This window comes from Trichoderma evansii, assembly GCF_050947405.1.
Source record: "Trichoderma evansii strain SZMC 28006 chromosome Unknown GGI43scaffold_21, whole genome shotgun sequence".
Classification (NCBI taxonomy): Eukaryota; Fungi; Ascomycota; class Sordariomycetes; order Hypocreales; family Hypocreaceae; genus Trichoderma; species Trichoderma evansii.
Window position 1 is genome coordinate 83,981 of NW_028145185.1, and position 27,704 is coordinate 111,684.

The 27,704-nt window shown below is 47.8% G+C and overlaps 11 protein-coding genes across 11 annotated transcripts; 6 read left to right on the forward strand and 5 right to left on the reverse strand.

The window, feature by feature from the left end:
* Nucleotides 1-327: 327 nt before the first annotated feature.
* GGI43DRAFT_187341 (uncharacterized protein) lies at nucleotides 328-2,473 on the reverse strand. The gene is made up of 4 exons (XM_083199898.1): nucleotides 2,025-2,473; nucleotides 1,790-1,959; nucleotides 837-1,719; nucleotides 328-773 (listed from the first exon to the last, which is right to left on the reverse strand). Exons 1-4 carry the CDS (start codon nucleotides 2,212-2,214, stop codon nucleotides 418-420), a joined length of 1,599 nt encoding a protein of 532 aa, XP_083057374.1. The 5' UTR covers nucleotides 2,215-2,473; the 3' UTR covers nucleotides 328-417.
* A 1,087-nt stretch (nucleotides 2,474-3,560) lies between these two features.
* Nucleotides 3,561-6,080, forward strand: GGI43DRAFT_187423 (major facilitator superfamily domain-containing protein). Its single transcript, XM_083199901.1, has 5 exons — nucleotides 3,561-3,889; nucleotides 3,957-4,252; nucleotides 4,315-4,483; nucleotides 4,543-5,249; nucleotides 5,309-6,080. The coding sequence occupies exons 1-5, from the start codon at nucleotides 3,660-3,662 to the stop codon at nucleotides 5,803-5,805; spliced, it is 1,899 nt and encodes a 632-aa protein (XP_083057375.1). The 5' UTR covers nucleotides 3,561-3,659; the 3' UTR covers nucleotides 5,806-6,080.
* A 979-nt stretch (nucleotides 6,081-7,059) lies between these two features.
* Nucleotides 7,060-8,259, forward strand: GGI43DRAFT_386707 (NAD(P)-binding protein; the record flags this gene model as incomplete). Its single annotated transcript, XM_083203829.1, has 6 exons — nucleotides 7,060-7,367; nucleotides 7,474-7,646; nucleotides 7,728-7,864; nucleotides 7,932-7,987; nucleotides 8,055-8,163; nucleotides 8,224-8,259. The coding sequence occupies 6 exons, from the start codon at nucleotides 7,060-7,062 to the stop codon at nucleotides 8,257-8,259; spliced, it is 819 nt and encodes a 272-aa protein (XP_083057376.1).
* A 623-nt stretch (nucleotides 8,260-8,882) lies between these two features.
* On the reverse strand, nucleotides 8,883-10,511 carry GGI43DRAFT_386708 (ribose phosphate diphosphokinase subunit PRS1; the record flags this gene model as incomplete). The annotated part of the gene is made up of 3 exons (XM_083203830.1): nucleotides 8,883-10,114; nucleotides 10,170-10,317; nucleotides 10,401-10,511. The coding sequence occupies 3 exons, from the start codon at nucleotides 10,509-10,511 to the stop codon at nucleotides 8,883-8,885; spliced, it is 1,491 nt and encodes a 496-aa protein (XP_083057377.1).
* Nucleotides 10,512-10,818: 307 nt separating this feature from the next.
* On the forward strand, nucleotides 10,819-12,903 carry GGI43DRAFT_187481 (XPG domain containing-domain-containing protein). The gene is made up of 2 exons (XM_083199903.1): nucleotides 10,819-11,196; nucleotides 11,260-12,903. The coding sequence occupies exons 1-2, from the start codon at nucleotides 10,988-10,990 to the stop codon at nucleotides 12,821-12,823; spliced, it is 1,773 nt and encodes a 590-aa protein (XP_083057378.1). The 5' UTR covers nucleotides 10,819-10,987; the 3' UTR covers nucleotides 12,824-12,903.
* On the reverse strand, nucleotides 12,823-16,325 carry GGI43DRAFT_187478 (uncharacterized protein). The gene has a single exon (XM_083199902.1). It carries the CDS (start codon nucleotides 16,137-16,139, stop codon nucleotides 12,984-12,986), a length of 3,156 nt encoding a protein of 1,051 aa, XP_083057379.1. The 5' UTR covers nucleotides 16,140-16,325; the 3' UTR covers nucleotides 12,823-12,983.
* A 1,061-nt stretch (nucleotides 16,326-17,386) lies between these two features.
* GGI43DRAFT_187512 (transcription factor IIF subunit TFG1) lies at nucleotides 17,387-19,906 on the forward strand. The gene is made up of 3 exons (XM_083199904.1): nucleotides 17,387-18,973; nucleotides 19,032-19,503; nucleotides 19,570-19,906. Exons 1-3 carry the CDS (start codon nucleotides 17,645-17,647, stop codon nucleotides 19,779-19,781), a joined length of 2,013 nt encoding a protein of 670 aa, XP_083057380.1. The 5' UTR covers nucleotides 17,387-17,644; the 3' UTR covers nucleotides 19,782-19,906.
* GGI43DRAFT_187524 (Pre-mRNA-splicing factor of RES complex-domain-containing protein) lies at nucleotides 19,833-21,133 on the reverse strand. The gene has a single exon (XM_083199905.1). The coding sequence runs from the start codon at nucleotides 21,012-21,014 to the stop codon at nucleotides 20,031-20,033; it is 984 nt and encodes a 327-aa protein (XP_083057381.1). The 5' UTR covers nucleotides 21,015-21,133; the 3' UTR covers nucleotides 19,833-20,030.
* A 67-nt stretch (nucleotides 21,134-21,200) lies between these two features.
* On the forward strand, nucleotides 21,201-24,036 carry GGI43DRAFT_413454 (ER-golgi trafficking TRAPP I complex 85 kDa subunit-domain-containing protein). The gene has a single exon (XM_083206906.1). It carries the CDS (start codon nucleotides 21,431-21,433, stop codon nucleotides 23,753-23,755), a length of 2,325 nt encoding a protein of 774 aa, XP_083057382.1. The 5' UTR covers nucleotides 21,201-21,430; the 3' UTR covers nucleotides 23,756-24,036.
* GGI43DRAFT_413455 (Snf7-domain-containing protein) lies at nucleotides 24,031-25,957 on the forward strand. The gene is made up of 2 exons (XM_083206907.1): nucleotides 24,031-24,361; nucleotides 24,438-25,957. Exons 1-2 carry the CDS (start codon nucleotides 24,312-24,314, stop codon nucleotides 25,744-25,746), a joined length of 1,359 nt encoding a protein of 452 aa, XP_083057383.1. The 5' UTR covers nucleotides 24,031-24,311; the 3' UTR covers nucleotides 25,747-25,957.
* Nucleotides 25,958-25,972: 15 nt separating this feature from the next.
* Nucleotides 25,973-27,642, reverse strand: GGI43DRAFT_187560 (uncharacterized protein). The gene is made up of 2 exons (XM_083199906.1): nucleotides 26,937-27,642; nucleotides 25,973-26,877 (listed from the first exon to the last, which is right to left on the reverse strand). The coding sequence occupies exons 1-2, from the start codon at nucleotides 27,454-27,456 to the stop codon at nucleotides 26,066-26,068; spliced, it is 1,332 nt and encodes a 443-aa protein (XP_083057384.1). The 5' UTR covers nucleotides 27,457-27,642; the 3' UTR covers nucleotides 25,973-26,065.
* Between the last annotated feature and the right edge of the window lie 62 nt (nucleotides 27,643-27,704).

The following is a 27,704-nucleotide window of genomic DNA, read 5'->3' on the forward strand; positions in this document are numbered from 1 at the left end:
TTACTTATGGGTGCGTCAACACTTGCCCGTCATAGCTGAGGGATCTTTATCCTTTCCGCAAGTTGAGTGACTCTGGACGCAAGATACAAAATATCTCACGTTGTAGTATTTGATGTGGTTACTATGATAGAATCTGATGATGTGGGCGGAATTTATTTTACGTCTCTTTTTGAGAAAATATCCTGCCCCTACGATCCTATCGAAGAAAGGGTACGGCCATCGCTGTCTTGCTACCATACAATATGATTTTGTACATCTTTAGCTCCTAGAATTTCCCTAAAGATGATTTCCCACTTCTGAAGCTGGCTATAATTGTTGCTCATAGCCCTGAGCATACTCTCCATTTCGATTGGTTTGTCGCCAGTCCTGTTACATCAGCCGTGCCTTGCGTTTTTAAATTCAGGGTCCAGATGAACATTATAAACGCAATACCTGGCATCGGCTCTCGATTCCGTCAAATATGCAAGTGTTGTCTATCGGAATGTATTGTTTTGTGATGATTTTAATAATCTCTTGTGCCACCATGCCTCCAATAACGGCAGAAATGTTGTGCAGCTCTCCACTAGCAGCTCGCGACAGCTCCTGGGCTACCTGAGTTAGGCGCTCGTTGTTCTTGAGAGCAGGTGCCCTTTCACAAACTGCAGCAATAATATCATCAGCTGAGACGGCCGAAGTAGATGACAATACGCTCAAGGCAAGGTAGATGGAGATTAGTGACATTGGCATTTCTGGTCCGGCGATAGCGGCGATTTCGTCGTTGCCAAGTTCTCGCTCTGTTGATCGAAGCTATTTGTTAGAAAGCAAGGTAGGTGATTGGGGATTGCCATGTCACTTACCTATAATCTGCCTAATGCTTGGTGGCTCCTCTCCCGTGGTATTAATTAACTTGATGAACCGAGCATTCGTACAGAACAGCTCTACTTCTTCCCGGTCAATATTTTCGCCGCCTGAGATCTTTTGAGCTCTGGCAAAAATGTCGTTTGCGTCTTGCCGAGCTTTGTCCTTGTAAATATTCTGCAGCTGGATGTAAACATTGGACTGGGCCTTCATATCAGGCAAGCCACCAGCCACAGGTAGACGTTGGTGTTCGGCATAAAATCCCTTCAAGGCCTCGGCAATGATCCAGAAGCTAGATTTTGACTGCTGTCCATCCTTGTGCTCGTACTCAAAAACCTGCTTTAACGATGAAGGGATTGATGGGGCAACGACGTGCTTCATGACGGCAGCAACAGCTTCCTCAAAATTTTCTTCTCCTCCTTCGGGATTATCCCGTCTCATTGCTTTGGATACCAGCTCCCGAAATGCTGTTTTATCGCTGTAAGCGGTTGGATAGGCGCCGTTATGCTCTTCTTTCCAGATGTTCAGGTAGTAGAGCAAAATCACAACCATGGGAATATGGCCATGCTCGTGGTGTTCTAGATTATCAATGTCTTTGGTCATTTCATTAGCAAACTCAGAGAGTTCCGGCCAAGGAGAGAGGAGTCTCAAGTCTGTCGTAGCAGTTTCGTCCGGGTGAGTATCAACAATGGGAAATGTGCCCGGTAGTGCAATTCGAAAGTAGGAGTAGAATCCAACGGAGTGGATAGCAACAAGGGGAGTACCATGCTGATGGCCGTATGCCTCAATGGCTTGAAGCATTTCCGGCTGTAAAGGAAGGCTATACATAATCATGGTGAAAACTTCTGGTACGTCAAGTAGTTTTTGGAGGCTGGCGGTATCCTAGAAGAACTTAGCGCTACACACTTCATCATGAAAATGCAAAGAAATAACAATCAAACTAGGAACGCACTGTCACTGTGGAGTTCCAAGATCCGTTGACTTCTGGATTAAGCTCGAGCAGTAGCTCAGTACAGCACTGCGCCCTCGATTTGCCGAGTGAGGACTCATCCAAGAAAAAGTTGACGCCGAGGTCTACCTCTTGAACGACGGCATTGTCGGCAATGGTAAAATTTCCAATGCCTGAGCGATAGAACATATTAGCTCTCACAAAAGACTTTAAATATGGAGCGAAAGGTTTGACAAACCGGGCAGGACGAGATTCTTCAGAGTCTCGATGCCAGCCGTACCGGGCCCCGAGTTAATTAAGAGGATATTTGCAGATTCCAGGGCAGCCTGGCCTGAAGCAGCCCATAATCTGAGCTGACGATCATACTTCCTTTCCTTATCCGAAGGACCGTGTAGAATAGGAGGCGTCTGTGCTAATATTTCTGTCATGCTGGGCGAGACTCGCCTGTGCGAGTGAATGAGATGAGGTGGGAGTTGGGCACCTGCGGGGCTCGAGGAAGAGGCACGATGCGTATGCAACCCGATTGCAGGTATATGAGGGCGTTACGGAAAAAATGAGACGTGAGAATTTTGGTGATATTGGAAAATATCGAAGTGGAACGGAGATTCCGAGGGCATAGATAGATGAATGATGGCTGATGTAGCTATTTGATATCAAGAGTGGCACTAGGCACCTGTAATAGCTACTTACTTAAGGTAGCTATCGTCGCAGCTTTGCTTTAAGCTGCATTAATGCCTGCTGTAGGTTAGAGCTTAAGACAGACACGAGTGCTCTAGTCCTAAATAGGCACTAAAACACACAACTTCAGCGAATATGCTCTATTAGATAATATTCCCTCCATAAATTCAACCTTTCAATCAATTAGCATTGCTCTCTTTTCGGGGACGTTGCGATCAACACAACATAATGTATTTTTTTGTCAAAATTATCAATTTTCTCTATAAATAGGATATCGCCTTTGAAGGGACGCACAATGCTTGTTCAACCAGGCATGAAGCTAGGCCTCTTATTCTGCTGCTTCTACAATCACTCGTGACCCCATGCACAGACACTCACGCACATTCACTTATTCTTATTTCTGCGTGGAAAAATTAAATAATCTTCTCTACGTTTCTCATTAGACAGGATCCTGTTTATAATAGGGCAGCAAAACTCGATTTGATACACTAGAAACACTCGATGTTGACCACAACTTCGTTACCAGCATTGTGTTGCGCAACATCTACGTCAAAATGGGTTCTATAGGCATCATCCCGGCTCATGCCAATATGTATTATACCTTCATTTTATCACACACCAAGCTTCGGCTACGATCACGCCCATGGCGTACATATGTCTTCTTCCTGCATCCTCCCAGCGGCGATGGGTGGCTGTAAATTACTCAACACCCGAATGCTATTAACAACTAATCTTTGACCTATTTGCAACTGGAGAAGACTCTTCTACATGTTGACTTGGTGTGATTATAAGTCTCAGATTTGCATGTGTGCCTGTCGATTTAACTCAGAGAGGATGACCAGCTTTCTGGTTTTCGCGCCTCAAGTGTTACTTGATCAAGCTAATTTCCGTTGGCTTAAATGCTCTTGCTTTTTATTCCTTGGTGCTGGGCAACATCTTGAAGAGATTCACTCTTGGTCGTGGCTTACTCCTCTATGGGGACAACAACACGCATAAACAACCGAGCTCCATAAACATGTCCAACCTAAATCTAATAGTACCAGAGTTAACAGTTCCCTTCAAAGCCAAGCTGCAGCCTCGCGACATTCTCAAAAATTGTTTAATAGGACCTCGCCAAAACATTAGAATCTGAACCGTTCGCCATAGAAGCTTCTTCTTCTTTTCTACGGGCTTTAGCTTTCTTCTATTCTCCACGATGTCGACATCTTGTGCAACAATAAACACCCAGGCCGAAGATGAATCACCAGAGGCTTCAAGAATATCTATTATAGAGGAGGCTCTGTGTATTCAAGAGTGGGCCTTGTGTAGTCTAGAGCAGGCTCTGTATAATCAAGAGCTGGAAATGACATCGCTAGGAATGGATAATCACAGCCAAACTCCGGAGACATGCATGTCGATAAAACGATTCTGGCTCGTATGCTTTGGGTAAATATCAACACCTATTCACGAAGAAAACCCATAATGAAGTAAATAAACTGACTTGCCACTCTAGAGTTTGCCCAGGCTTGCTGCTGTCCATTATGGACTCATCTGTACTTGCGGCGAGTTTGTACCGCATAGGAGTCGACTTCCTAGAGCACAGTTTGATCAACTGGGTAGTGCTGGCATATACTTTGGGTTATAATGGCTTTATCGTCACATCCACCGTCCTCTCAGATGTCATTGGACTGCGCTATGCTCTCCTGCTCTTCTATTCTATGTTCTTGGCATTCTCTGCTGCGTGTGGATTTGCTAAAGATGTGAATCAACTGACATTATTCCGGACGTTTCAAGGCATCGGCGGTTCAGGTTTGTGCACATGAACGTTTTCTTCTGGGAAAGAAAAGCATCACGCTGATGATGTCTTTCAGGCCTCTACGCTTTGCCCATTCTGATACTGACTCAATATAGCCCGCCTCAGATGCGTCAGTATATAGGCAGCATTGTTGGGGTAACTATTGCAACTGCGGGCGTTCTTGGGCCTGTTGTTGGCGGACTACTCACCCAGTACTTGGACTGGCGGTGGATCTTTTTTATTAAGTCTGTAACCACCGCGGTGAAGACTATATACAATGGAAACCAGCTAACTTAGAAAATAGTATGCCGATTTGCTCTATTGGCATGGCCACTTTCTATTTCAGCTGGCCGCTAAAAATTCAGACAGAATATACTCAGCTTCGGTCGTGGAAGCAATTTGATATTATTGGTGCTATACTGGGTATCGCAGCTTCGGTCCTCATTGTATTCGCACTCGAAAATGCTGGCGAGTCTGAGGCCTGGGGGTCTATAAAATTTATTGCACCCCTCATACTTGGCCTGTTTTCCTGGATAGCGCTATTCTTGTGGTCAAACTTCGTTGATAAACGCCTTTCTCAAAATATCGTTTCCATCTTTCCCATAACATTATTCAGAAATCGACACTACACAAGGACCATCTTAACAACGTTCTTTGCAGGCTGTCCATATCTACTTTTGATCTACTCGATTCCCATCAGGATGCAAATCGTCAGTGGTAAAAGTCCGCTCATCGCTGGGCTGTCGTTACTTCCTATGTTGGGCACAGTTGCCCTGGGAAGCATTATCAGTGGGAAAATGAATGCGTCGACAAATAGTCTCCTTCTCACTTTAACTATGCGTACTGGGACATCGTTAATGGCTAGCGGATGTGGATTCCTTGGAGTAACACAAGGGTCTAAGCACGATGCAATAGTACTTGGGCTTCTTGCAATGGTTGGGTTTGGATTCGGGCTCTGTACATCAGCGGCGACCAACATGATTAGTTTCGAAGTGCCTATACAGCAGCGGGGTATGACCTTTCATTTCTGTTGTTCCATTGAGATATTTGACTAATAATTGGCTTGTCAGCATCTGCTCATGGCGTTCTTGCTCAAGCAAGAATACTGGGAGGAAGCTTCGGCATAGCAGTTTCGACAGCGTGTCTTCATCACTTTGTCATTAATCGACTTGTAGATATCCTGCCCGCCGATGAGCTTGCTTCCTTTGATGGAGACATGACACATTTTAAAGGGGATAGCTTAGAAGCAATCCAGTCGGCATTTATCGCGGCTTTTAACCGGAGTGTTGAATTAGCTACAGCAGGATGCTGGATAGCCTTTTTCTCGACCTTCTATGGCTATCGAATCACCTGGAGAGGTGTGGATTGTCGAAAAGATTATCTCTTAGAACTGGAACAGAGAGTCACAAGACTGCGGAATAACGTGGATAAATTGCGAAATACAAGGGCTAGTGTGCAAAATGCAGTGAATGATTTGCGAAATGCAAGGGACGGTGTGCGAAATGCAATGAATGATTTGCGGAATACCATGGACGATTTGCGAAATGCTACCCAGTCGAGGGATTGATCGACACAGATTGGTATGGATACCGTTGAGTTGAGTTTACCTTTTGTTTTGGCCGTAAAGATGGGGATTATAGAGAGATTTCTTGTCCATGATGCCAGAGAGCTTGAGTATGATGGTTTTGGCCTGAATTCTTCTATTAGTGTTATTGGAGCATTGAGGAGGTCGAGCAGCTGCTGGTCTGCCAGGTCAGTCTTGCGACCCCAATACACAATATTCTATTCATATGGTATCAGAGTGTCATGGAAACAGTGGGTGGATCGTCTGGGCGATTACTACTTTATACAAATTTATTTCCCCTTGATACTACAATGGCCTTTTCGCTGATGAAGTGATGACAGCCCCCAAATTTTGTCAGACTATTCTCTCCTTTCAGTGTTCCTCGTTTCTTTCAATTTGTCTCCTCCGCTCTTGTATTGGGCACTCTCGTCTCTTTTAATTAGCAATAGTTATTTTGCAGGCTCACTCTTCTCTGCAAAAACTGGCTGATATATCACCTCGCTGCGGATTAGTACAAGTGATTATTACGGATTATAATCCGCAGGGTGCCCAATGACTAGTATCAGTGCTCATTTGCGTATAGTATTCGCCTTAATAAGTGGCGGCAATTGTCTGCGGGTTCTTCATTATGCCTATTTCCCCCTCCATCGCTCGCTCTTTAAGCCGACGCCCCATGCGCTGTGCCCCACGTTAACCAGCGCGGGGTCATCAGCCATCGCCATGTAATTAATTGCAGTATCAAGGTGGGGGATTGGCAAAATTTGAGAGTCGAGCGCGAGGCATTCGCCGCACTACGCTGTGCCTGTCGTCATTTCCGTATAGCATGATGAATGATAAGTAGTGGGTGCGTCCACTGGAAAAGCCAGACTAGCCTGTAGTGTACATACGCTTAATACTGCCAAACACGGCATATCTGCGCAGGATAATAGTGCTACTAGCTGGCTAGCCATCTTCAAGGGCGCCATTCACACACCTAGTCCACTTTTCCTTCTGCTGCATTCCATCCTTTCTTTTCCTCTCTCTTCCTCTTAATAATACCCTTTTTTTGAGAAATTGGTTTTGCATGCGGAATTGATGCCGTCCGTACACGCCAGAACTGCCACCAATCTTTTCCGTCGTGCTGTAACCCCTCTGTCTCGGTCTAGCTGCCATAGCTTCTCCACACATAGCCAGAGACGATTTCTCTCATTCACTCGTCCTAGCTCAGCTTTCAGACCAGCTACGTTTCTAAACAAGCACAGCATCTTTGCTCGCAACATGTCTTCCGCAGCAGCTAAGCGCCTTGAGGGCAAGACCATCCTCATCACTGGAGCCTCTTCCGGAATTGGAAAGTCCACAGCCCTGGAGTTTGCTCGCACAAACCCCAACGGCAACCTTCGGCTCATTGTCACTGCTCGTCGAGTTGACTCATTGGAGGAGCTGGCAGCTCAGATCCGCAAGGAGACCAACGATGGTGTCAAGGTGCTGCCTGTGAAGCTCGATGTGAGCAAGGCTGATGAGATTCGAGGCTTTGTGGGCAGCTTGCCCGAGGAGTGGAGAGATATCCACGTCCTGGTGAACAATGCGTAAGTTCTCATCTCTCTCTTCATATGTGCTGTATCCGAGAGCAATTCACTGCTCTTTGAGTAAAAATGAGTGAAGATTCCAGCTTATACTAATTCTTCCGTCCAGTGGCCTTGTCAAGGGTGTCGCCAAGGCCCCTGCAATCGCCGAGGAGGACCTGAACATCATGTTCGCTACCAACGTCACCGGTCTCATCAACCTGACGCAGGCCATCCTGCCCATCTTCCAGAAGCGACCAAACGGTGGCCAGGGAGACATTATCAACATTGGATCCATTGCTGGTATGCCATTGCCCATTTCTTCTGTTATTGATGCTCTATGTCTCATCAAGGTATATTGATGCTAAACCCTTGTGCTTATAGGCCGAGAGCCTTATCCTGGTGGCTCAATCTACTGCGCCACCAAGGCCGCTGTCCGAAGCTTCACTGAGAGCTTGCGAAAGGAGCTCATTGCTACTCGCATCAGGGTCATTGAGGTTGATCCTGGTCAGGTTGAAACGGTATGAAATTTACCTTTGCAGTCTTTCTGCTGCTCTACACCGGCTTTATACTCATCTATATCACTAGGAGTTCTCTGTTGTTCGCTTCTACGGCGACAAGGCCAAGGCCGATGCCATTTATGCGTAAGTCTTCTCCCTTCTATAGACTTGTGTCACTACTTGGTTATATGGATCCTAACATCTTCATCAGCGGCTGCGATCCTCTTACACCTGACGACATTGCCGAGATTGTTGTCTTTTCTGCCACCAGACGAGAGAATGTCGTTCTTGCCGAGTCTCTGGTTTACCCCAACCACCAAGTAAGTGCTATATTCGTATTATTGTCATCATTTATGCCTCGATTACTGACAAGATTATAGGCTTCTGCTCTCATCATGCACCGCAGGCCAGTTTAGATATAAACGAGAATCATATAGACATGTAACATATTAAAAAACGCGATAAATAAAAATAGAGAATTAAAATTGGAAAAAAATCTTGTATTTTATACACTGTGCGTGCCACAGTGATTCTATGTTCTAGAGCAAAGGGAGTTTGGAAACATAGCTTTTATGCAAAAGAAAGCCATATCTCAAACTTTTCTTTGCATGTTCGAAAGGTTCTCTTGCCCCTAATCCATTTAGCCAGCCGAAGCCGACAGAATCAGGGGCCTTCTAGGATCGAATAATTCAATCTACCAACGTTCCGTTAAGAATCCATTCTGAGATGAATCGGATCCTTGCTGCCACAAGGACAGCACCGCTGGGGGTGTTTTCACAAATTCACATAGTATGGCAAGACACTCACGCGGCTGAAGGGAGCATCATCTACGAGACTTATCATTCATAAATCTTAACCGACCTTGTTCATATAAATCGTCAAATATTTCTTGTTTCTTTTGCTTTCCTCAAATCCGAAGACGCCACGCTAGAATGAAACAATCAAAATGATCCACCCGGCCAGACTATTAACAGTCTTGAAAGAGAGACGGTAGCATGCGATATCATATTGCTCATTGAAATCATCAGCCTTCCGCGCTTCAATCTCCAATGTGCTGGAACAGAGGAGAAATCGACTCGCCATAGTGGTTTCGGCGAATTGCTTCGGCTAGGAGGAAAGAGAGGTCTAGTATGACCAGCTTGCTCGAGTTCTTCACTCGCTCCTCATTGATGGGAAAGCTGTTAGTAACAACAATAGTATCGATGCACTCGCATGCTTGTAGTTGCTCCAGACAGTCCCCACCAAAGACGCCGTGGGTAGCAATGCAGTACACCTTTTTGGCCATGCCCCTCTTCACCACGGTTTCGGCTGCAGCGATCCAAGATCCTGGCTTGTCAATCATGTCGTCGACAATGAAGACTGTACGATTTTTCACGTCGCCCACCAGCGTGATCATGTGCTCCGCCTTGGGGTCTTCGAAAGCATTGTCCTCCTCATCAGAGCTGCTCTCGTTGTTGTTGGCACCACCAGCCAGTGATTGGCGGTCGGGTGCAAAGAAGGATGAGGCATGAGACATGGTCATGGGGTCATCCTCATGGACGCTGTTTGCTGCGGTTGACCTTGCTGGAGATGGGAAGTCATCTTCAACAATGTGCCCTTGAATCAGTCGGCCATGAATGACTTCTTGGGCGCGACGATCATCGTAGTCAGAGTCAAGCTGCGCAGAGCTTTTCCGCCGCGCTGTACTCTGGTCTTCTGTACTAGGATCAGCAAGATTCGTCGCACTTGACGACAAATCGCTCTTCCGAATAGGCGAACCTTGAGAGTCGGTAACAATTCTAGCATTCCTCACAGGGGTCCTCGCTCCGGCGCGTGACGGCGCAGGCTTATCGGAAGCGGCCTGTTGGCTATCGTTTTGCGCCAAACTCTCAGAGATAGGGCGTCGCTCGAGACCATCGAGATGATTCATAATCATGCTGCCGGTCATGTTCGTTCCACGTCTCCTATCAGTGGTAACCAGCCCAAAGTTTAGCTTGAGGGCATCGGCGAGCGACGTCACTCGCTTTGTGCCACCTGGGTTTTTGGAAACCACTACGGCCTCTCGCCAGTTTGGCACGTTTCGCTTGATCCACTTAGCGATTATAGGCTCAGCGTGAAGATTGTCAACAGGGCATCTGAAGAAGCCTTGCATCTGAGAGGCATGCAGGTCAACCGTAACGACGTGCTTAACGCCAGCAACGCCGAGCAGGTTAGCCAGCATCCTTGCGGTGATAGCGCCTCTAGGAGACTTCTTCTTCGACTGCCGGCTGTATGGGAAGTAGGGAAGCACAGCTGCCAAGCCACGTCAGCAATGTTCCACAGCAGAATCCGTGCTCCATCATCGAACCTGTGACTTTGTTGGCGGAGCCGCCCTTGCAAGCGGATATCATGATGAGCAGCTCCATGATGGAGTCGTTGATTCTGGGACTTCCAGACTGAACGACGAAGACATCTTTCTCTCGGACGCTTGTCAGAATCCTGACACTCGTCTCGCCCTTTGAAGGAGTGAGTTAGTATCTGTCCGAGGTCGGCAATCAAGGAAAACCAAAGCAGCGACGCAGAGCTACAGGAAGCTCACATTGGAGAATTGGGTCAGCTCCGCCTTAGCAGGAGTCATGCCCAGGTTCTCACATATTTGGCCGGTGAGAGCTGGGCACGAATTGCCAGCGAAAATGAGCGTGTTGCGCATTGTGGCCGACCCTTGGGGAGAAAAAAAAGGAAGAAAAAATTTTGGTAGAAGATGCTGAGCGAGATGAGCAGCTTAGATTTTTTTTCCCGTCCTCTAGACGTGGGGCTTTGGCGAGTCATACTGTGTGGATTACGAAGGCGTCTACGGTAGCAATCAATGCCGTAGTCGGTATCGATAGACAATTTGATTGGCTACAAGCCACCTAGGCCTTTGCATCAGCCCACATAAAATACAGTGCGAATTGCGTGCACAGGGCATCGTATCAAGCCGAATGGCGGGGCACTCTCATTGGAATACTATTGCCATGAATACATGCATGGCTTGCTGATTGTCGTGTCTAGGCCAGCCAACAGTTCCACAAAATTATCAAATGCTCTTATGAAGGCATCTAAGCACTGTCTGGGCTGATGGCCTATCTTTTGCATTCAGCCACTATTTCAATTTGCCTCATTTTATAAGTTTATGGTTCAGCCGATATGGGGATTCCGCACTTAATCACAACCTTGGAGCGCTATGCTTCAGACAAGACTCTGCAGAGTCAAACAGTGGTCATTGATGGCCCAGCTCTAGCATATCATGTCCTCCATACTTGCAGAGTTCAAGGCGCTAGCCAGCCATCATATGGCCTACTTAGCCGGGTCGTCATAGACTGGTTGGATCGGCTAAAGGATCAGCAAGTAGTCATGTAAGCTTGTTACTACATGAAGAAAGGCAAACAACATGACGATCTTGGCTAATATTCAAACAGTCGAGCCATATATTTCGATGGCTACCTGCCAGAGTCTAAACGGCTCGTTCGCATGGAGAGGGTGATGAAAGTAACTTCCCGGCTTAATATATTCTACTCTGCCAACCCTACAGCTTGCCCTCGTAAGCATGTAGTTCCATCAAATGACCTACATCTGGATACAAACCGCCCAGCAAGATTCACAGAAAAGACTTCCCTGGACCCGGCATTTCTAGTACCTGCAGTCATTGATGCCATCCGGAGCAATGATAGCTACCGAGATAAACTATCCATCGTTCCAGGTGAGGCCGATGCTTACTGCGCTGCGGACACAGCAAAGCATGGCGGTACAATACTTACATCTGATTCTGACCTCCTTGCCCACAATATCGGCAACGGCAAAGTTGTCTTCTTCCGAGATATTTACGAGAATGCGAACTCGAAGCTGGCCTGCACGGAATACGCTCCTCGCGAAATCTATACAAAGCTCGGCTTAGCAAAGTCCACTGACCCTTGTCGGCTGGGGTATGAACGTATGCGTTCCCCTAATGCCACGCTTCCTTTGTTATTAAAGGCCTGTTCGAGTCCGATAGTAGATGCTATGGACTATGACCATTTCCGACAACAATATCTCCATCACGAAAGTGCTCAGCTACCACAGCTGATCGGAGGTAATTTGCTGTCACTAAAGGCCCTTGACCCTAGAATCTCCGAAATACTTCTACAGATTGGCCAAGCACCCAAAACCAAAGGTGCCCAGGAAAAGGTCAAAATATTCCTTCCTTCTCTAATTGAGAACCCTAACAGGGGAACTTCTTGGGATGCAAGTGCGCCTATCAGGCAGTTGGCATATACAGCAGCATGCCACTATACCCAATGTCGTTGCTCCATTTCAGTCGAAGAATATAGACGGGTACAGAACACCGATCAAAAAGGACGAGAAATTCTGTTATTAACAAATGATGAAGCGAATAGTGCGGTCAATGAGCTCGTGGTGCTTATGAGACGAGTCAAAGAAACGCAAATAGCTCCACAGTATTACTGGACTTTCTTATCCATGGTATCAGATATCATAGAGTGCAACCAACAGGGTAAAAATTCACATATTCTGATCACGCTTCAGCGGGACAATAGCAATTTGGCTACTTCAGGAGACAAAATCTCATGGGGCATGATTCATTTCTCTGCGCATATACAAGCTGGATACTACTCTCTTCGCATTTTGAGCCAAGTGCTCACTTCCGTTATTCTCGAAAACAACAGCACAGACAATCTGACTCTCAGCCTCATCCAGCTCCGCAACCTTTTATCAGAACTACCCCCTCTCTCCAAATTTCCAGATGTTGGCGCGCTGTCCGATTTTCTAAAAGCATCAAAAGAGCTTCAGATATTGCATATTTTATCAAATTTTATAGTTTTTGAGCAGGAGTCTTCTCAAGACCCTGCGGATGCTCGCCGCCAAACACAGGAGAAGAAACAAAACAAGCGCGGAGGAAACCCAAATGGTGTTAACAAGAAGCAAAGTAAAAAGAAAAACGATGCATATAGAGGAAACATGTTTAATGTTCTCTCCACAGACGTTTAGGCATTTAGACAGGGATGCTCCTCCAGGAAATTCCAATGAGAGTGACAACAAGACTAAGATATCCAAAAATAAAATAAAAAGGAGGAGAGAAATAGGGAGATCTAGCTTAGTTACCTGATCTCTCTCTGCCTCTTGGAACTCTTTCACAATACCAATTCACTCAAGCCAGAGTAGGTCCGTGTATGTCTTGAAGTAGTTGCAAAAATGTGGCAGAAAGCTCCTCATGGCTTTCAATATCCTGGATCAAATTCTCCTGAGTGTCTCCGTTGCCGGCAGCGCGAAGGATTCTCCAAGCTCGACGGAACTCGTTACGGATCGATACAATGCCATTATGAGTCACAGTTCGTGCCACATTGTGATCGACTTCGAATGGATCTTCGATAGCGAAGAGATATCGAAGCCGAATCTCCTTGACCTCTCCGTCCTTGGCGGCCTGTGGAGCTACCTGAGGTTGAACATTTGGCTGTAAAGGACTTGCTGGAGTGGCTGTGTCGCCAGCTGCCTTTTGAACTTCATAAACAGTCTTTGCGCCCGTCCATCCCTTTTCTTGTTTTGTTAGGATACCTCCATATGTTCGGAGGCTGATGACATTTCGGCCCCAATCAAATCCTTTACCAAAACCGTTGCTCATATAACCATTTTGAGCATAATACTCGAAGAACCCCCTCAGTAGGTGCCCAATGCTTTCGGTATTTCGGTTCAACTGGTTATGAGATGCCAGTCTTACGATTTCTTCTTCATTTCTCCAGAATTGAACGTCGTAGCCCCGACAAGTTATAGTAGATTCTATTTCGGCTGGTGACAAGTTATTGGGGGGTGCTGGTGCAAGTTGTTGGAGATTTGGACAAACAAAAGGCTGTACAACGTTGACAAGATAATGCAGAGCCATCAAAACATAGCCGTAACTGCTTAGAGTACCGCGGTATCCAGAGTTGATGCCTCGCACTTTAGCCCAGTGTTTGATGAATAAGACCATGGGCCGGACTCTTGGGTCCGTGTGCGAATAGCACCGCAGCAAAAGTGTGTTTTGAAGAGCCAAGTGAGCAGAAAAATTGATATCGCACTGTACCCCTGCATCTGATTTAGGGAATTCAAGCGGATCTCGATATCTGTCACGAGGTTGATTTGGCGCCATTTTATGAGGATCAGTTAGAGTCTTGACCTTGGCAAAAGTAGACGAGAGTTCAACAGGAACAGGCGTGATATAACAGGATTTCCCCGGCTTGATCACTCTTTTTTGTAGCGGCTGCTGCAGCAGCTCGATATACCGCGTGATATCTGGCACCGAAGCTGCTTCGTATAGATTGTTTTCAATAGCCTTCTTCAGCTCATTGGCTAAATGAATGCTTTTGTGGCGACAGCCCACTGCTTGGATGGTCCTCTGCTCCGGAAATTGCTGTATATAATCGGCTAATTGGATACGTATCTCTTCATGGAACACTCCCGCCACGTACTGACTAATGATAGCTTCCTGCGCTTCGTCAAAAGAGCTTTCATGGTAACGTCCTATGTTATTTATGATACTTGTGACTCTGATGTTGTACTGTGCAGGGGTCTCTTGTTGGTCTTGCTGGAGCAACAGCAGCTGCATAGACGGTATCTTTTTAAGTTTCTCAAGAGCCAGGTGAAGGTCCCTATTATATGAAACGGGTTCGATATCTGACAACTGCCTTGACTGCAGAGACTCCCACTGTGCGATGAGTTTATCGTCTTCAACTTGCTTTAGCAGACGGCCCTTGCTCCATGAGTCCCATCTGCGTATTATATATTCTCCTTCTATTTGCATAAATATTCCTGACAGAGAGCGGCGGTAAGCTGCATCTGAGAGCATCCCCGCTGCAGAGATGGAAGGAAATGAGGCAATACGGTCTCGCAAGGAGGCATCTGCTAGGCCTTGGATAAACGCATGGCAGACCCTGTTTAAAATGTCCCAGTCGGACTCGGTGAGGTCTCTCCAGTTTGAGGCGGTAGCGTCATAGCCGCCAGCTCTTCGCAAAACACGCTTGGCTAGACCATAGTAGGAATCAAGAGAGTGTTTTGATCCTTGTTGGAGTTGGAAACGCCGCGTCTCGCCAGAATCTTTACAGATAATCTCAAATTCGCCTAGTGAATCTGATCCAGCATCAGCTACTCCGCTTTGTGCATGAGCATCATCATCGCCATCATGATTAGAGCCGTCATTATCATGCTCAGCTTCGGCGGCTCCGGGCTGTATATCGTTGTCAACACCATGTTCCCACTTCTCTCGCTCTTCTAAGAGGCCTTTGAGGAGATTCTCGGGGGGAAGCTCGCAAAGTTTGATAATTGGAACTCTGGTACGGCTCAGAAGCCTCGCGCCGAGGCCAGCTTCTAAGAATGCCTTTTCAATTAGGCGAGGTATAGGAGACCCAGGGGCATCAGGCGGAAACTTAGATAGAGGTGATACGAGTCCAAGATCCAAATCCGAAGCTTTCGTGGCAAATCCAGAAGAAAGGCTGCCGAAACACCTTAATTCCACAGAAAAGGGTGGGATCTGATTGCTTATATCTTGCTGTTCCTCAAACCGGCAAATGACCTCGCGGCAAATTTGTTCTATTCGCTGCCGAAAGCCTTCTTTCCCCGCTATCTCAGATCTGTCGATTTCAGAATGAGCTACGACTTGGTGGGAGAGCTCGTCCAGTAGACGGGCTTGGTTTGCAATTTCTTCCGGCTTAATGTAAGAACGCTGATAGCTATGATTATAGCTTGATCCTGTGCTCTGGTGTGCACTGTGAGATGGCCCCGTATTAAACGGCCTCGCTGACGGTGAATGTTGATAAGCAGATCTGTTTGCAGGCGATTGTGGAGGACCGTTCCATGAGTTACGCGGACGGTGAAATTCTGAGGACCTCGGGGCTGGCCAAGCCTGAGGCTGTGAAGCTGCCCATTGGGAATTGGGCCTAGCTGTGTGGTGATACGGAGGCACCTGTGGTGGCGACTCAGGGGCAATTGTAAATTGAGATGCCATCTGTCGCCGCTGAGCCTGGTTTGGGCGCTTCCGGCCAGCCTTTGGGGAAGGGTGCCCCTGCTGGGATGTGGTGTCATAGGCCATCTGGTTTGCTGAATAATTTGAATTGGCATTTTGCTGTCTCCAATTCATTGAAGAATTTGGTTGCGTACCGGGCATTGAAGACGGGTGTGGTGCTGCGACTTGAGGGCGAGTGTCTGCAGATATAAAGGGTGCCGGGCTGAGATTTGGATTGGCGTTTGTAAGAATCAGATTTCGGAGATGGCCTTCAAGTCCCGAAGCCGACCCATCACCTGCGACGCCGCGAGGCTCTTTCTGAGTAGGTAACATCTTGTTCTCGGACGTGCCGCCCAAAGTAATTGGCTTGATCAGTGTATCACTGTGGTGGCAATGCGAGCCAGGCTATAGCTTTCAGCGCTTTACAGCTTCGATCTCTTCTGCCTACCACATCGAGATCACCGATATTTTTGCGCAGCTGCCTTTTTGTAAGAGGTGTAGGTGAGGAGTAAAGAGGAAGAAGAAAACAAACCAGATAGGTTGATAAATAATGAGGGGAGGCACACAGAGGTACTCTTCGTCCAAGGCTCTGGAGGAATCCGAAGCTTGTGTTCGGCTGTGTAGGCTGTAATATAGCGTGGCAACCGCCCGCAGAACGGCTAGAGTAAATAAACAATAGTGATAAGATTTGCTTAAAATAGGTATATGTTGTGTTTACTGTTTAAACAAACAGAGAGCGAGGCAGAAACCGGCTTTCTCTTTCAAGGGCAAAGTGCCGAGCTTGAGCCTGTTTCTGGCAACGAAGTACTAGAAAGTACTAAGCTTTGGAGAAGTGGAGGATGCAGAGCCAAGCAAGAGCTGGTAGCGCAGAGCTATCGCTATACTGAGTTTAGTCCCGCCGAGGTGCAGCAGTGCTTAAGGCTCTCGCCAGTACCTGCTACAGCAACCATGCAATGGCTTCCTGATCACTTGCAGCTGGAATCGGCCTCAGCCGCGTCTTGAGTTGCCCCTCTAGGACCGCCCTGAAGAGAATTGCAATAGCAATGTTTTACCCCAAAGTATAGCACCCAGTAATCAATTGTTTTAAATCAATACATAGAGCTCATCTTAGGTAGCTATCAACTATTCTTGCCAAGGCCAAGAATAAGAATGCAATGGAAGCTGTCCATATAGGTACCCCTCCACTTTATCAGACTTATCTTAGCATACATACATATGTACCCTACCTTATCTGTCCCTCCCTCGCAGTAATGCTGTCCTGGCTATTGTTTGAATTTACAATGATGACACTGCCCAGTAGATACTGGATTGAATATCACTGAATACCTTGCATCATGGCCTTTACAATCCAATATTGAAACATGCATGAATATGTGAATAGCAGAAAGTAGATGTGCATGTGCTAGCTGTGAATCTCTGGACAATTAGCATGACGTGGAGCTCTGCCTTTGTCATCAAGCCGTCATAGTTAGTGCCCATGCCACGGCAGTTCTCCGGCTGGTCGCCGAACAGAGAGCTGAGCTACTGCCTACTACTAGCACTACCAAGCCGCTCGCGATCTGCTACTCTCTTTCACTTTCGCATCCATCAAACATCTTCCCTCCCGTAGCTGTGCCTATTCGATAGCAGCATTCTATGCCCCGCAACCAGACGCAATAGCTGCTATTCGAACAGCATCTATTGCGCTCTTTGTTACGACACCTCTTTATCTAGTGCGCTACCGTGATTTGCCATAGCTCTTTGTTTAGCAGCGGAGGCACGACAAGCTCGTGCCACAAGGCTTCGTGCCTTTTTCCTCGATTCGAATCTCAGTAGTCAATGCCCACTCCAGCATCAAAATGAGCGCACCGTCCGGAAACCCCAATGGCCCTCCGCGGCAAAAGCCGAATCCTCTGCGTCCTCTTCGGAAGAAGCCTGTCAACCCACTTGTCTCGTCATCACGCAAGCCAGCTCCCAAACCCAATCGACCGCCTACAAATAACGCAGCGTCGAGTTCGGCACAGGCTACAGCAAATGGAACCAAGCCTAATATCGAAGAACTGCGAAAACAGTATGGCGGATGGAGCGAGCCGCCCCCTCCTTACCCTTTCAATGATATACCTATCATGACAACTAAAAAGGCTTTGCTCAATGGAATCCGATATCACCTCATGAAGTTCTCCCAGACCAAATTGGGCGACAAGCCTGTTGATCCGACGGATCAGGACGAATTTGCCAGGCCTGTAACTCTACATCGACGTGATGCTCGCCAACCCCCTCCCGGAAGAGTTGTGAAAGAGGAGGAGCCCGAACGACCACCAGTAGATGAGCAAGAAGCAGAAAGGATGGCACAGATAAAGGCTGAAAGAGAGGCCCAGAGGGCTATCGATCAAGCCAAGATTGCGCCCGTAGCTAAAGAGGTCGTTCCAAAGCGGCCAAAGAAACAGAAGGAAGAGAAGACCATGTTTAACCGAGCCCCAAAAACATCAGCTGCGAAGAAAGAGTCTGATTTGAGATATGAGGAGGCTCTACCGTGGCACTTGGAAGACGCAGATGGGAAAAACGTGTGGGTTGGTAGCTACGTGGCTGCACTATCTGAATCCAGCGTCGCCTTCATGATTGACAAGTCAGTCTTTCGCATGGTTCCATTGGAAAAAAGCTACAAGTTTAACGCCAAGCCTCCATTCCAGCCTTTCACGATAGATCAGGCGGAAGCTTTCATGAACCGCAAGGTTGACGTTGGCCGTTGGGTTATGAAGGACGAGGAGAAGAAGGCGGGCTTGAACGATCTTGAAGCTACACGACGGATGTTGTACGGACGGGGCCAAATGATTAAAACGGAAAGTGATACATTCAAGGCTGCTTCACGCGCAGAGAAGATGGAACACGACGAGCTTGACATCTCGGGTGACGAATTCCAGGATGATGACGAGGCCCCACACTTTGAACGAAATGCCGATGATGAGGACACGAAGGACTCCAAAGAGCGAATTCGACGTGAGCAGCTGGGGGCGAACCTGTTTGGTGAGGGAGACGAACAGGAAGTCGACAAAGAGCTGCAAGAGCAGCTAAGAGAGGAGCTGGAGAGACAAAAGTATGGCAAGACAACGAAGAAGGCTCTAATCAAGAGAGATCGAGAAGATATATATGAGAGCGACAACTCCGGTTCCAATCCATGGAGCAGCTCAGTAAGTTCACCCTGTTACCACCCTTGGCACTGACACATCACTTATACCATCCCCACAGAGCGACGATGACAGCTCCGACGAAGAAGAGGAAGCTGGGAAAGAAGACGAGAAAAAGGAAGGAGAGAATAAAGATGGCCAAGGCGATGGCAAAGATAAGTCTAAATCGCAGGGTGCGAAAGGCTCCACCACTCCGCAAGGCAAGCAGAAGCTGTCTGAGATGAGCAAGAAAGGAAAATCGTTGAAACGTGCCGGTTCGCCTGCTTTGTCAGAGTCAAGCGGCAATGAGTCGACCAGAAAAAAGCTGAAAAAGGCTTCGGGAGCTGCTACTGATAGCCGACCAAGCACCCCTGGATTACAGGCCAACACTGTCCGCCGTCCTAAGATTACTGCGGGCTCTGGGAGTGACGGGGAATTCACAGCGGGAGAGATGTCAGATGGAGCGATGCAGAAAAAGAAGATCAAGCTCATTGGCAGCTCAAGGGGAACGCCTTCCGCATCCAGGGCTGGCAGCCCAAATCCTGCTCAAGCTGGTGAGCTTATATCCTTTCCGTTGAACGCCACCATGTCGCTGTTTATACTAACTGCTTACGAACCAGGTGCTTCTCCCTCCTCATCTGGTGGGCTTATTGAATCGTGGGAAATTTTGGAAAAGATACCTGTAGATGGAATCACTATTGGTGATCTCATCAACCTATTCCAGGGTCGCGTTGGAGATGGTCCGGGCCGAATGCCCAGACAAGAATGGATCGGACTTGTTAAGCAGTTGTGCGACTATGGGCCGGATAAGCGCCTGCGCCGTAGGAAATGAGGTTGCTCTCGATCCAAGATGACATACCTCGCTGGAAACTAATTGCGTTGGAATCTTTAGGTTGTTGAGATATTGATTGCAAGTTAATCGCAAGCCTCACGGCGGGTTAAACTTTTTCTTTTTCTACTTGTCTTTTTCAAGAAAACGAATTATAGCGATGACGCGTCGAATATCACGCCGTCAAACTACTCAATCCCAGTTCTCGTAGGGTATCTCATGATATAAAATATACTATCATCATTATTATTACTATTCATCCATTTGCCAAGCGTAATCCAGTCCCTTGTTCCGTTCACGGCGATTTGCTGCCTTGAACCGCTCTGCTTCAAGCCCATTGCCTCTGTCCACGCCATCCCATCGGTATCCCGGTTTGATGCCATATCGATTGGGAGCTGTAGTCCCTGAATAGACTGGTCGACGCTTTGAATTCTTGCCTCCATGACTTGTTTCTTTCTCAGCCATGAACTGTGTCATAGGATCATTCCATCTTGATTGTTCTTTGAGCTCTCTATTCATGTCTTCGTCATCAGCCTTCCGGGCGAAGGTCATGAGTTTGGCATCTTCAAGCTCCTCCTTTCGTCGTCTCGCATTTTCTTGCTGAACATCGCCCTTTAATGATTCGATGGCAAGCCTCTCCTTTTCTTCAGCCTCAGCCGCCGCGCGCCTTGCCTCTGCCCTCTTCATAGAAATATCGATTCTTCGTCCGGTGGCATCTCGATAAACTGTCTCCTCTTCTTTTGCGTTTTTCCGGTGGCGCTCGAAGTCTTCTCGTTCCTCTTGCTGCCGCCGTCTTAATTGCGCCGAGACCGCGGCGGCGCTCTGTAAGCCGGCATGTGTTCCGTCGCTCATTTTCGTCACGCCCTCATTGTCTTCGACAATCGGCATCTCGTCGTCAGCAGCTCTTGCCGCATCGTTCTCTGCTGCGGCAGACGCGATGATTGCGTCCGCAGCCGCGGCACTGTCATCTTTGTCTTGGGCATTTCCACCGCTCCCTACTGCTTTCCAACTGCTTTTCTTCGCTTTTCTGAACTCAGCAGTCGTCCCAGTGACGGTCAATGGGCCGTCCTCGTCTGCATCGTCCTGTGCGGAGCCATCCTTCCAGGCTGTATCGTCGTCATCGGTTATTAGCAGGCCTGAAGCTGCATTTGCTTGCTTGCGCTTTCTCTTCTTTGTTGGTTTTGGATCAGCAACTAGATATTTTGAAGCCAAGTAGTTGGAAAGATCTGATGGCATATCGATGAAAAAAGTATAGCTTCAGCTACTTTCAATCACAAGATGATAGAGAGACTGTTAATATAGAGCTGCTGCTATAATTGGATAGTAAGTCGTACTATTATGTAGGTACCTCTCGCTATGCAAATATCGAAGCTGATCGGGGAACGGAGAGCCGACACCCCGGTACAGAAATATGGGGCGGTGCTGGTACGTAGCAGAAGTCGGGGCTTTTGATATCATATGAGAAGCCGATCGTGGCATCAAGGCAAGTGACATCTCGCAACGCCCCAGCGCCAGCACGCTTCGCAAGCGGAATATGCAGAGCCGTATCACGACGTCAGACCCCCGCGACTCTACTCTGATCCCTCGTTCCGCATGAAGTCACCACAAGCGCCTGAATTGTCTGCGCGGAATCACCGCACCAAGTCGCCTTCATGCCACGGCCTCAAGATGAATCGTCTACGGAACCGATTCAGGCGCTGCCCGCGGCAGCCCCCGCCGCAAAATTCTCTTATATGAGGCATTCAACCTCGACGATTGAACCTTTCCCAACGTCTCCTTCGGAATCATCGCTTGTCTTTCGAAAATCGAACCCCTCTGCAGCCTCTTTATACGCCTCGACGTTGTCTCCTCCAGGATCAAGGTCTATGTCGCCTGCGGGGCGGGGATCTCCATCCAGAGTCTTGTCGAGCACTGTATTCGACATAGGCCAGAACCGCGTGTTACCAGAGAATGTCGGAGATGATCCTGGCGAACCACTGAATCTGATCCTTAAATCATTTGTGCCTCATGTATCTGTCTGCGCCTCGCGGGATACAGAGGCTTTAATTCGTGAGAAGGGTTTCCAAAATGGACTGTGGGAGTTATTGCGGCCATTTGGGGAAAACATCCAAGGAAAGGTAAATATTAGGGATAGCAACGGTGTTGGACGAATATATGAAGACTTTTCTATACGGTTCACACGGTTTGGCGAAAACATAGAGCGTCCAGATGCGCTATCATCCGGTTCTCAGCAAGCTCCGCCGCCGCGAAATCCAAATGGAGCGCAGGAAAGAAGTGCCAGTAATAGATCAGTCATAAACGATATCGAAAACGTTGTTGAGCGACATCTCTCTTATGCAGAGGAATCTTTTCTTGGAATGCCGCACCAGAGTATCATGATGAGATATGGCTCGGATTCTGAGGCTGCTTCACCATACTATGCTTTGTATTTACGACGACTTTTATCAGGATTGCCCATCTCGGCGCACGAAACGTTTGCTCATCCCGTAGCTTGCATCATAGCTATCAGCTCTCGCAATCCTGCCCCTATAGAAGAGTTACGGAGACTGTACTCTGAAACCAGCCAAGGCGAGAAGAAATTGCCCTCGTGGGTAGATGGGGATTACCTAAGATACTACGTATTGGTTCACGATGAGGAGAATGATGACATTACGAGATCTATGGGCTTATTTGATCAAATGAAGCGACACCTTGGACTTCATTGTCACCTGTTGAGGCTACGATGTAGCCAGAGTGTGGAAACCGACGATGATAGCATCCCCCTCCCCCGAAGCGATTGGATGTCTGCACCTGAAGAGTTGGCAGAAATCCGGCGAAGCGAGAACGATGAGGATTTTGAGGATCCATCACGGTACATTTTTGAATCAGATGCTACTGCCATCCGCACGTTTGTGCGCGAAATGTTGCTGCAGTCGATTATTCCCACCATGGAACGCCATGCCACGATCTGGAACGACCAAGTTGCCTCTAGGCGTAGGGGAATTACCGGAAGATTTATGAGCTTATCAAAAAGATGGACGGGGTTCGGCAGCAGTTCGCGGTCCTCATCCAGCAGCAACAACATCAATACCAGCAAGGACGGCTATGATCCCTCAGGCTTCTATCGTGCCGATACATCTGAAGCCATCATGCGAAAGCTGGCTGATTTTGCTTTTATGTTACGCGATTGGAAGCTGGCTCATTCAACCTATGACCTACTACGATCCGATTTTAGCGAGTCAAAAGCTTGGAAATATCACGCCGCAACTAATGAAATGGCTGCTCTTAGCCTGCTCCTCATGCCACAGCAATTAACATCTAAGAGCCGCGCGGAGACTGTGGATCAAATGCTAGAGTCGGCATTCTATTCGTATAATACACGGTGCAGCTCTCCATATGGCGCCACACGGACTTTAATTTTGGCCCAAGAGCTCCTGCGACTGAGAGGAGGCTCCAGTATCGATGATGCCGCACGATGGTGTACTCGTTTACTCGAATCAAAGATCCTGGGTAGGATCGGAGATGCCCTGGTCAAAGAGCGGTTGGCAATATGCTATGCCTCCAAGCCTGGTGTTGGCAGTTGGAGCTGGGGCAGTCGACGGAGAAAGTCAGCAGCCTGGAGCGTCTTTGCTGCTAGAGCCTGGGCCCAACAATCCAAGTATATTCCGGCTCAACGATGCCTGAATGAATCCAAGAGAATGTACGAAACGCTCCCTCACGGCCAAGCCATATCACGCTTTGCAAGCGCTCGAGAAACCATGGACTCGCTGCAGCGTGAGCTAACAGAGAAACTGGAGTTTCCGGCTGGGCATGATCGGGGCATACCAGAGGATGCGATTGACGACGGCATAGACGAAGAGAGCGAGGCGTTGACCGATATGCGCTCAAGGAGAGCAAGCAATCTAGCCCGCGGCGGAGCGTTGGAAACGGCACCCCTGCACAATGAGGAAATGAGCAAAGATACCAATGAAGATATAGACAAAGAAGGCTTTGAATAGGATAATGGAATTGGGTTAGTTACGAGGAGGATAAATGGATCAATGGTTACAAGCGCTGATGAAAGATGAACCGTTCAAACATATGAATTATGGGGAGGCTTTTCCTCTTTGTCTACTTTTCGTCCGAGTGTTGTGGTGTTAATGGGCCGTTATTAATAATAAGCCTTGGCTTGAACGATATTGTATCTATCAGTTCCGAGTGTAGATGAATGAAAGGCAGGCCCTTTTTTCTTTTAGATAGACCATATATGCGCATGCAATTGCTTTGGCTCCCTCGTAAATGTAGCTGGATCAACAAAGTGACACAGGTGGCTGATAAGAGTGATATCACATGCGCCAAAGAATCGGGCAGTAAAGCTAAAGCGCCTTAGCGGCATAGCTCCCGCTAAGAACGTTTGCCTGTCATCACACCGGCAGTTGTATTAGTCGCGAGACAGTACACATGCAATTCCTTCATCAATGCTCATGAGAAGTATCTGGGAAGCGACATTATAGGCGCATCTGTTTGCAGCGCGAGGAATCGAAATAGTTGTTGTGGTTGTTTTGTGACATCAAAATGGGCGAGCTAGCTGATTACCTTGTCGAGCACGATCCCAGCTTCCGCAAGTAAGTGATGCTCAATCTGCTTCCATCATCCATTCCTCTTCAGATGATCACGTAGGATTGGTACTAACTGTGGTAGAACTCGACTCCCTGCGCTGTATTCCGACTTTCGCTCACAAAAGACTCTAAATCCAGATGGCTACCACGCGAACATCTCAGCCTGGCTACTTGCTCTCGCGAGACTAGCCTCTGAAGGGCTATTATCTCGCCAGGGCTCCACGTCCAGCGCCCTCGTTTTCGACATCGACGAATCACTACGACGGTCGCTAAGTAGTAAGCAGTTCGGCCAGCCATTGGCGCTCGGCACTGTCATAAACGAAGCGTTGGCACAAAGGGATCTGATTCCTCTGCAGACTTTCCTGCAGTCAACCCAGAATATATATCAACATCAGCAGGGATGGTCACAGGTACCATGGAATGTAATGGGATGGGCCCTGCGGCAGATAGGAGTTATCGACCCGACTCGAGGCGAAGATAAGATACCCAAGGGCAATTACGTTGTCATGAAGAATGTAGAAGCAACCAGCCGGGAGCTGGGGGAGAAGATCGCCGAAAGAACGTCACGATATGACAGAGTCTTTACCCGAGCTCAGTTTCAGATATTGTTCGAATCAGTGCTGGCTAAAGATCAGCGACTGTCCGCGACAGATTTCGATGTGTTGTTGAAATTCCTCTCTCGAGATAAGGATATGATCGAATACAACGGCGATACAGTCCGCATCCGGGGAGTTGGCGAAGAACGAGGAATTACTGAGGAAGATGCGTCCATCGCAGGTATAAAAGAGCTGATGGATAGCCTGGAACATCAAACCGGTCTACTTAACAAGCGGATAGACGAACTGGATCAAGAGGCAAGGGATGCAGTTCTACGCAAGAATCGCGTAAAAGCTTTAGCAGCGCTCAAATCGAAGAAACGAGCCGAATCTTCCTTATCAACACGATATGCCACTCTCAACCAGCTTGAAGAGGTGGCTTCGAGGCTACAGCAGGCTTCCGACCAAGTGCAGTTGGTCAAGGTTATGGAATCATCAGCTAGCGCGCTGAAGAACCTTAATGCCCAGATTGGCAGCTCCGAAAGGGTTGAGAGTACAGTGGATCTCCTTAGAGAGCAAATGAGCGCCACAGATGAATTAACTGCCATCTTGTCTGAGCCTACTGGCATGGTTGTAGATGAAGGGGAGATTGATGATGAGCTGGAAGCCTTGGAGATGGAGCAGAAGAAGGAAGAGGAAGAGAAGCAACGCCGCAAGGAGGAGGCTAGGGAAGCTGCTAGAGCTAGGAAAGAGCTAGATGAGCTGCCATCCGTACCAGCAGAAGATGCAGAGAGAATAGGGGCTCAATCACCAACTAGAGCGACGGGTATTGCGAATCTGTCACTCGGTAATTAGAGGAGAAGGAAGCTATAAAGAGGAAGAGTCATCTTTCGAAATTACTCATAAGCTGGAATTACAAGGCCATTTTTTTTTTTTTAAGGCAGGGCTATATACCGATTTCAAGGTATCGGCAAGGGCGTGATTGATACATAGGTTTTATTATTCGACAACCAGCATGATCAAAGGGTCTTTATAGTCTCAATAGAAGCAATTTTTCACCAGGAGTGTTTGTGAGGCGCTATGATTTCTTCATTATATTCATTATCCCCGATCGACTGCGCTCGAATCAGATGGGTATCATTATTTTGTTATCAGAATATGCACACGCTAATATTTATCTGCTTTCCGCTATATTACTTATTTCTGACACCTCGGTTGTTGGTGTTTGGTCTATTGGCGGTTGTGCAGCCTCCCAAGCCATTGGTTCAGCAACGTCAGGGGGCAGCGACTGTAGGTCTGGTGTGTTTCCTGACTCTTCTCTATTTCCTTGGTTTGCTGGATTACTTGAGGCTGGAAGTTGGGACGATGAAATAACCATTAAGTCTGGAGGCTGGCTTGAGCTCTGCAGCTGATCGCTGGTTGATTCGTTTGCCTCCTCTAATTTCTTTTTTGCCTCCTTTTGATTCCTACGAGCGCTCGCGATAAGGTCTCTGAATGAAGAGTCGTGTTTGGTTGCCCATGCAGCACCATCGAAATCTTTGTCCTTGATCGCTGCTGCAGTCTGTATCACGCGGCCAGTGGTTGGTGCTCGACCGCCTTGGGTGCGTTCCCAGACATCCATGTCGTGGAGGAGCTCTGAGCGCTTCTTCGGAGTCGCCGCATCGCAATTCGCATTCCATAGCGTTAACCACTCTTTATGGCGCTTTTCCAAGAGAATACGAGGCCCTTGGTTGTTGAGCCCTAATTCTTGCATCTTTTTCCGCAGTACCTGCTCTTTTAACATGGAATAGTTGAGGGGAGGGAGTCGCTCGAGTGTCTTTTGCTGTTTTCGCTGAGATTGCCCAAAAGAGGCCGTGTTTTCAGAAACAGCAGTATTGCTTGGGTTATTCGCCGCTGCCGAAGGGCCTGGACAAGATTCCAAATGTCCAAACACCTGCCATTCCTTCATCTTTCTGTTACACATGGGACAGGGCACAAGACCATTCGCTGCGAAAATACATTGTTAGCCGTCAAGTTAGAAATTGAAGACATGTCTGTGCACTCACGAGTATCAGGCACATATTCCTCGTCCTCGTCCTCGTCCTCGTTATTCGAATCGGGAACAGTTTGTTCTTCAGCCGTCATGGTCGGAGTCGTTGCTACTGCCTGCTCTCCTCGATTTTTACTTAATCTAGCTGATGTGCGCAGTCGCTTTGGTTCGTGAGACGCATGCGCATCCGCAGAGGCTTTCCTTTTCGGTGATTGGCTTCTCGGTCTCTGATTGCGCGCAAGATTCAGCGCAGTTGCCCGTGCTTTGGTAAATGCTTCTACTGTTTCCTCCACGGACCAGTTACTTCGAAGTTTCAACTCTTGCTCCGTCGACCGACACATGGGACATTTGCCATCGTTGGACAATGCTCTTCGAATACAGATCGAACAGAACGTATGCGAACATGAGGTGATCATCGGTGTCTTGTAGAAATCTTTGCACACTTGGCATCGCAAAGCGGCTTCAACAGCTGCGAAGCCAGAAAGTGGTGTTGAGAGCCAGTCGGTAGAATCTGGAACATCGTCGGAGGTGGCCATAAAGGCAGATAGATCTTACTATCCAAAAGAAGAAAAAAGCAAAAGAAACAGCAATATGTTGGATTGACTAGTTTTACAAAGCGCGGTGCCGTCAATACTCTGGTTGTAACACAAGAGGGGCGACAAATTATCCCCGAATATCGAGTGGCAGCGCAAAGCAAAGCAAAGACAAAGCTTAGCATTAACGACCAGGATTCTGAATGCGCCGTCGTCGCGACCGACGCGTTGGAGGGTCGGAAGTTAATTTG

Bases quoted from the DNA above. Each gene is read 5' to 3' on its own strand.
- GGI43DRAFT_187524 (XM_083199905.1), bottom strand. From the start codon at position 21,014: ATGCCATCAGATCTTTCCAACTACTTGGCTTCAAAATATCTAGTTGCT.
- GGI43DRAFT_413454 (XM_083206906.1), top strand. From the start codon at position 21,431: ATGCCACGGCCTCAAGATGAATCGTCTACGGAACCGATTCAGGCGCTG.
- GGI43DRAFT_187560 (XM_083199906.1), bottom strand. From the start codon at position 27,456: ATGGCCACCTCCGACGATGTTCCAGATTCTACCGACTGGCTCTCAACA. The intron at 26,878-26,936 runs GTGAGTGCACAG...GTATTTTCGCAG, and splicing joins GGAATATGTGCCTGATACTC to CGAATGGTCTTGTGCCCTGT.
- GGI43DRAFT_187512 (XM_083199904.1), top strand. From the start codon at position 17,645: ATGAGCGCACCGTCCGGAAACCCCAATGGCCCTCCGCGGCAAAAGCCG. The intron at 18,974-19,031 runs GTAAGTTCACCC...CCATCCCCACAG, and splicing joins CCAATCCATGGAGCAGCTCA to AGCGACGATGACAGCTCCGA. The intron at 19,504-19,569 runs GTGAGCTTATAT...CTTACGAACCAG, and splicing joins CCCAAATCCTGCTCAAGCTG to GTGCTTCTCCCTCCTCATCT.
- GGI43DRAFT_187423 (XM_083199901.1), top strand. From the start codon at position 3,660: ATGTCGACATCTTGTGCAACAATAAACACCCAGGCCGAAGATGAATCA. The intron at 3,890-3,956 runs GTAAATATCAAC...TTGCCACTCTAG, and splicing joins TTCTGGCTCGTATGCTTTGG to AGTTTGCCCAGGCTTGCTGC. The intron at 4,484-4,542 runs GTCTGTAACCAC...CTTAGAAAATAG, and splicing joins CGGTGGATCTTTTTTATTAA to TATGCCGATTTGCTCTATTG.
- GGI43DRAFT_187478 (XM_083199902.1), bottom strand. From the start codon at position 16,139: ATGTTACCTACTCAGAAAGAGCCTCGCGGCGTCGCAGGTGATGGGTCG.
- GGI43DRAFT_413455 (XM_083206907.1), top strand. From the start codon at position 24,312: ATGGGCGAGCTAGCTGATTACCTTGTCGAGCACGATCCCAGCTTCCGC. The intron at 24,362-24,437 runs GTAAGTGATGCT...TAACTGTGGTAG, and splicing joins CACGATCCCAGCTTCCGCAA to AACTCGACTCCCTGCGCTGT.
- GGI43DRAFT_187341 (XM_083199898.1), bottom strand. From the start codon at position 2,214: ATGACAGAAATATTAGCACAGACGCCTCCTATTCTACACGGTCCTTCG. The intron at 1,960-2,024 runs GTTTGTCAAACC...TCTATCGCTCAG, and splicing joins GAAGAATCTCGTCCTGCCCG to GCATTGGAAATTTTACCATT. The intron at 1,720-1,789 runs GTGCGTTCCTAG...AAGTTCTTCTAG, and splicing joins CTTGGAACTCCACAGTGACA to GATACCGCCAGCCTCCAAAA.
- GGI43DRAFT_187481 (XM_083199903.1), top strand. From the start codon at position 10,988: ATGGGGATTCCGCACTTAATCACAACCTTGGAGCGCTATGCTTCAGAC. The intron at 11,197-11,259 runs GTAAGCTTGTTA...ATATTCAAACAG, and splicing joins AAGGATCAGCAAGTAGTCAT to TCGAGCCATATATTTCGATG.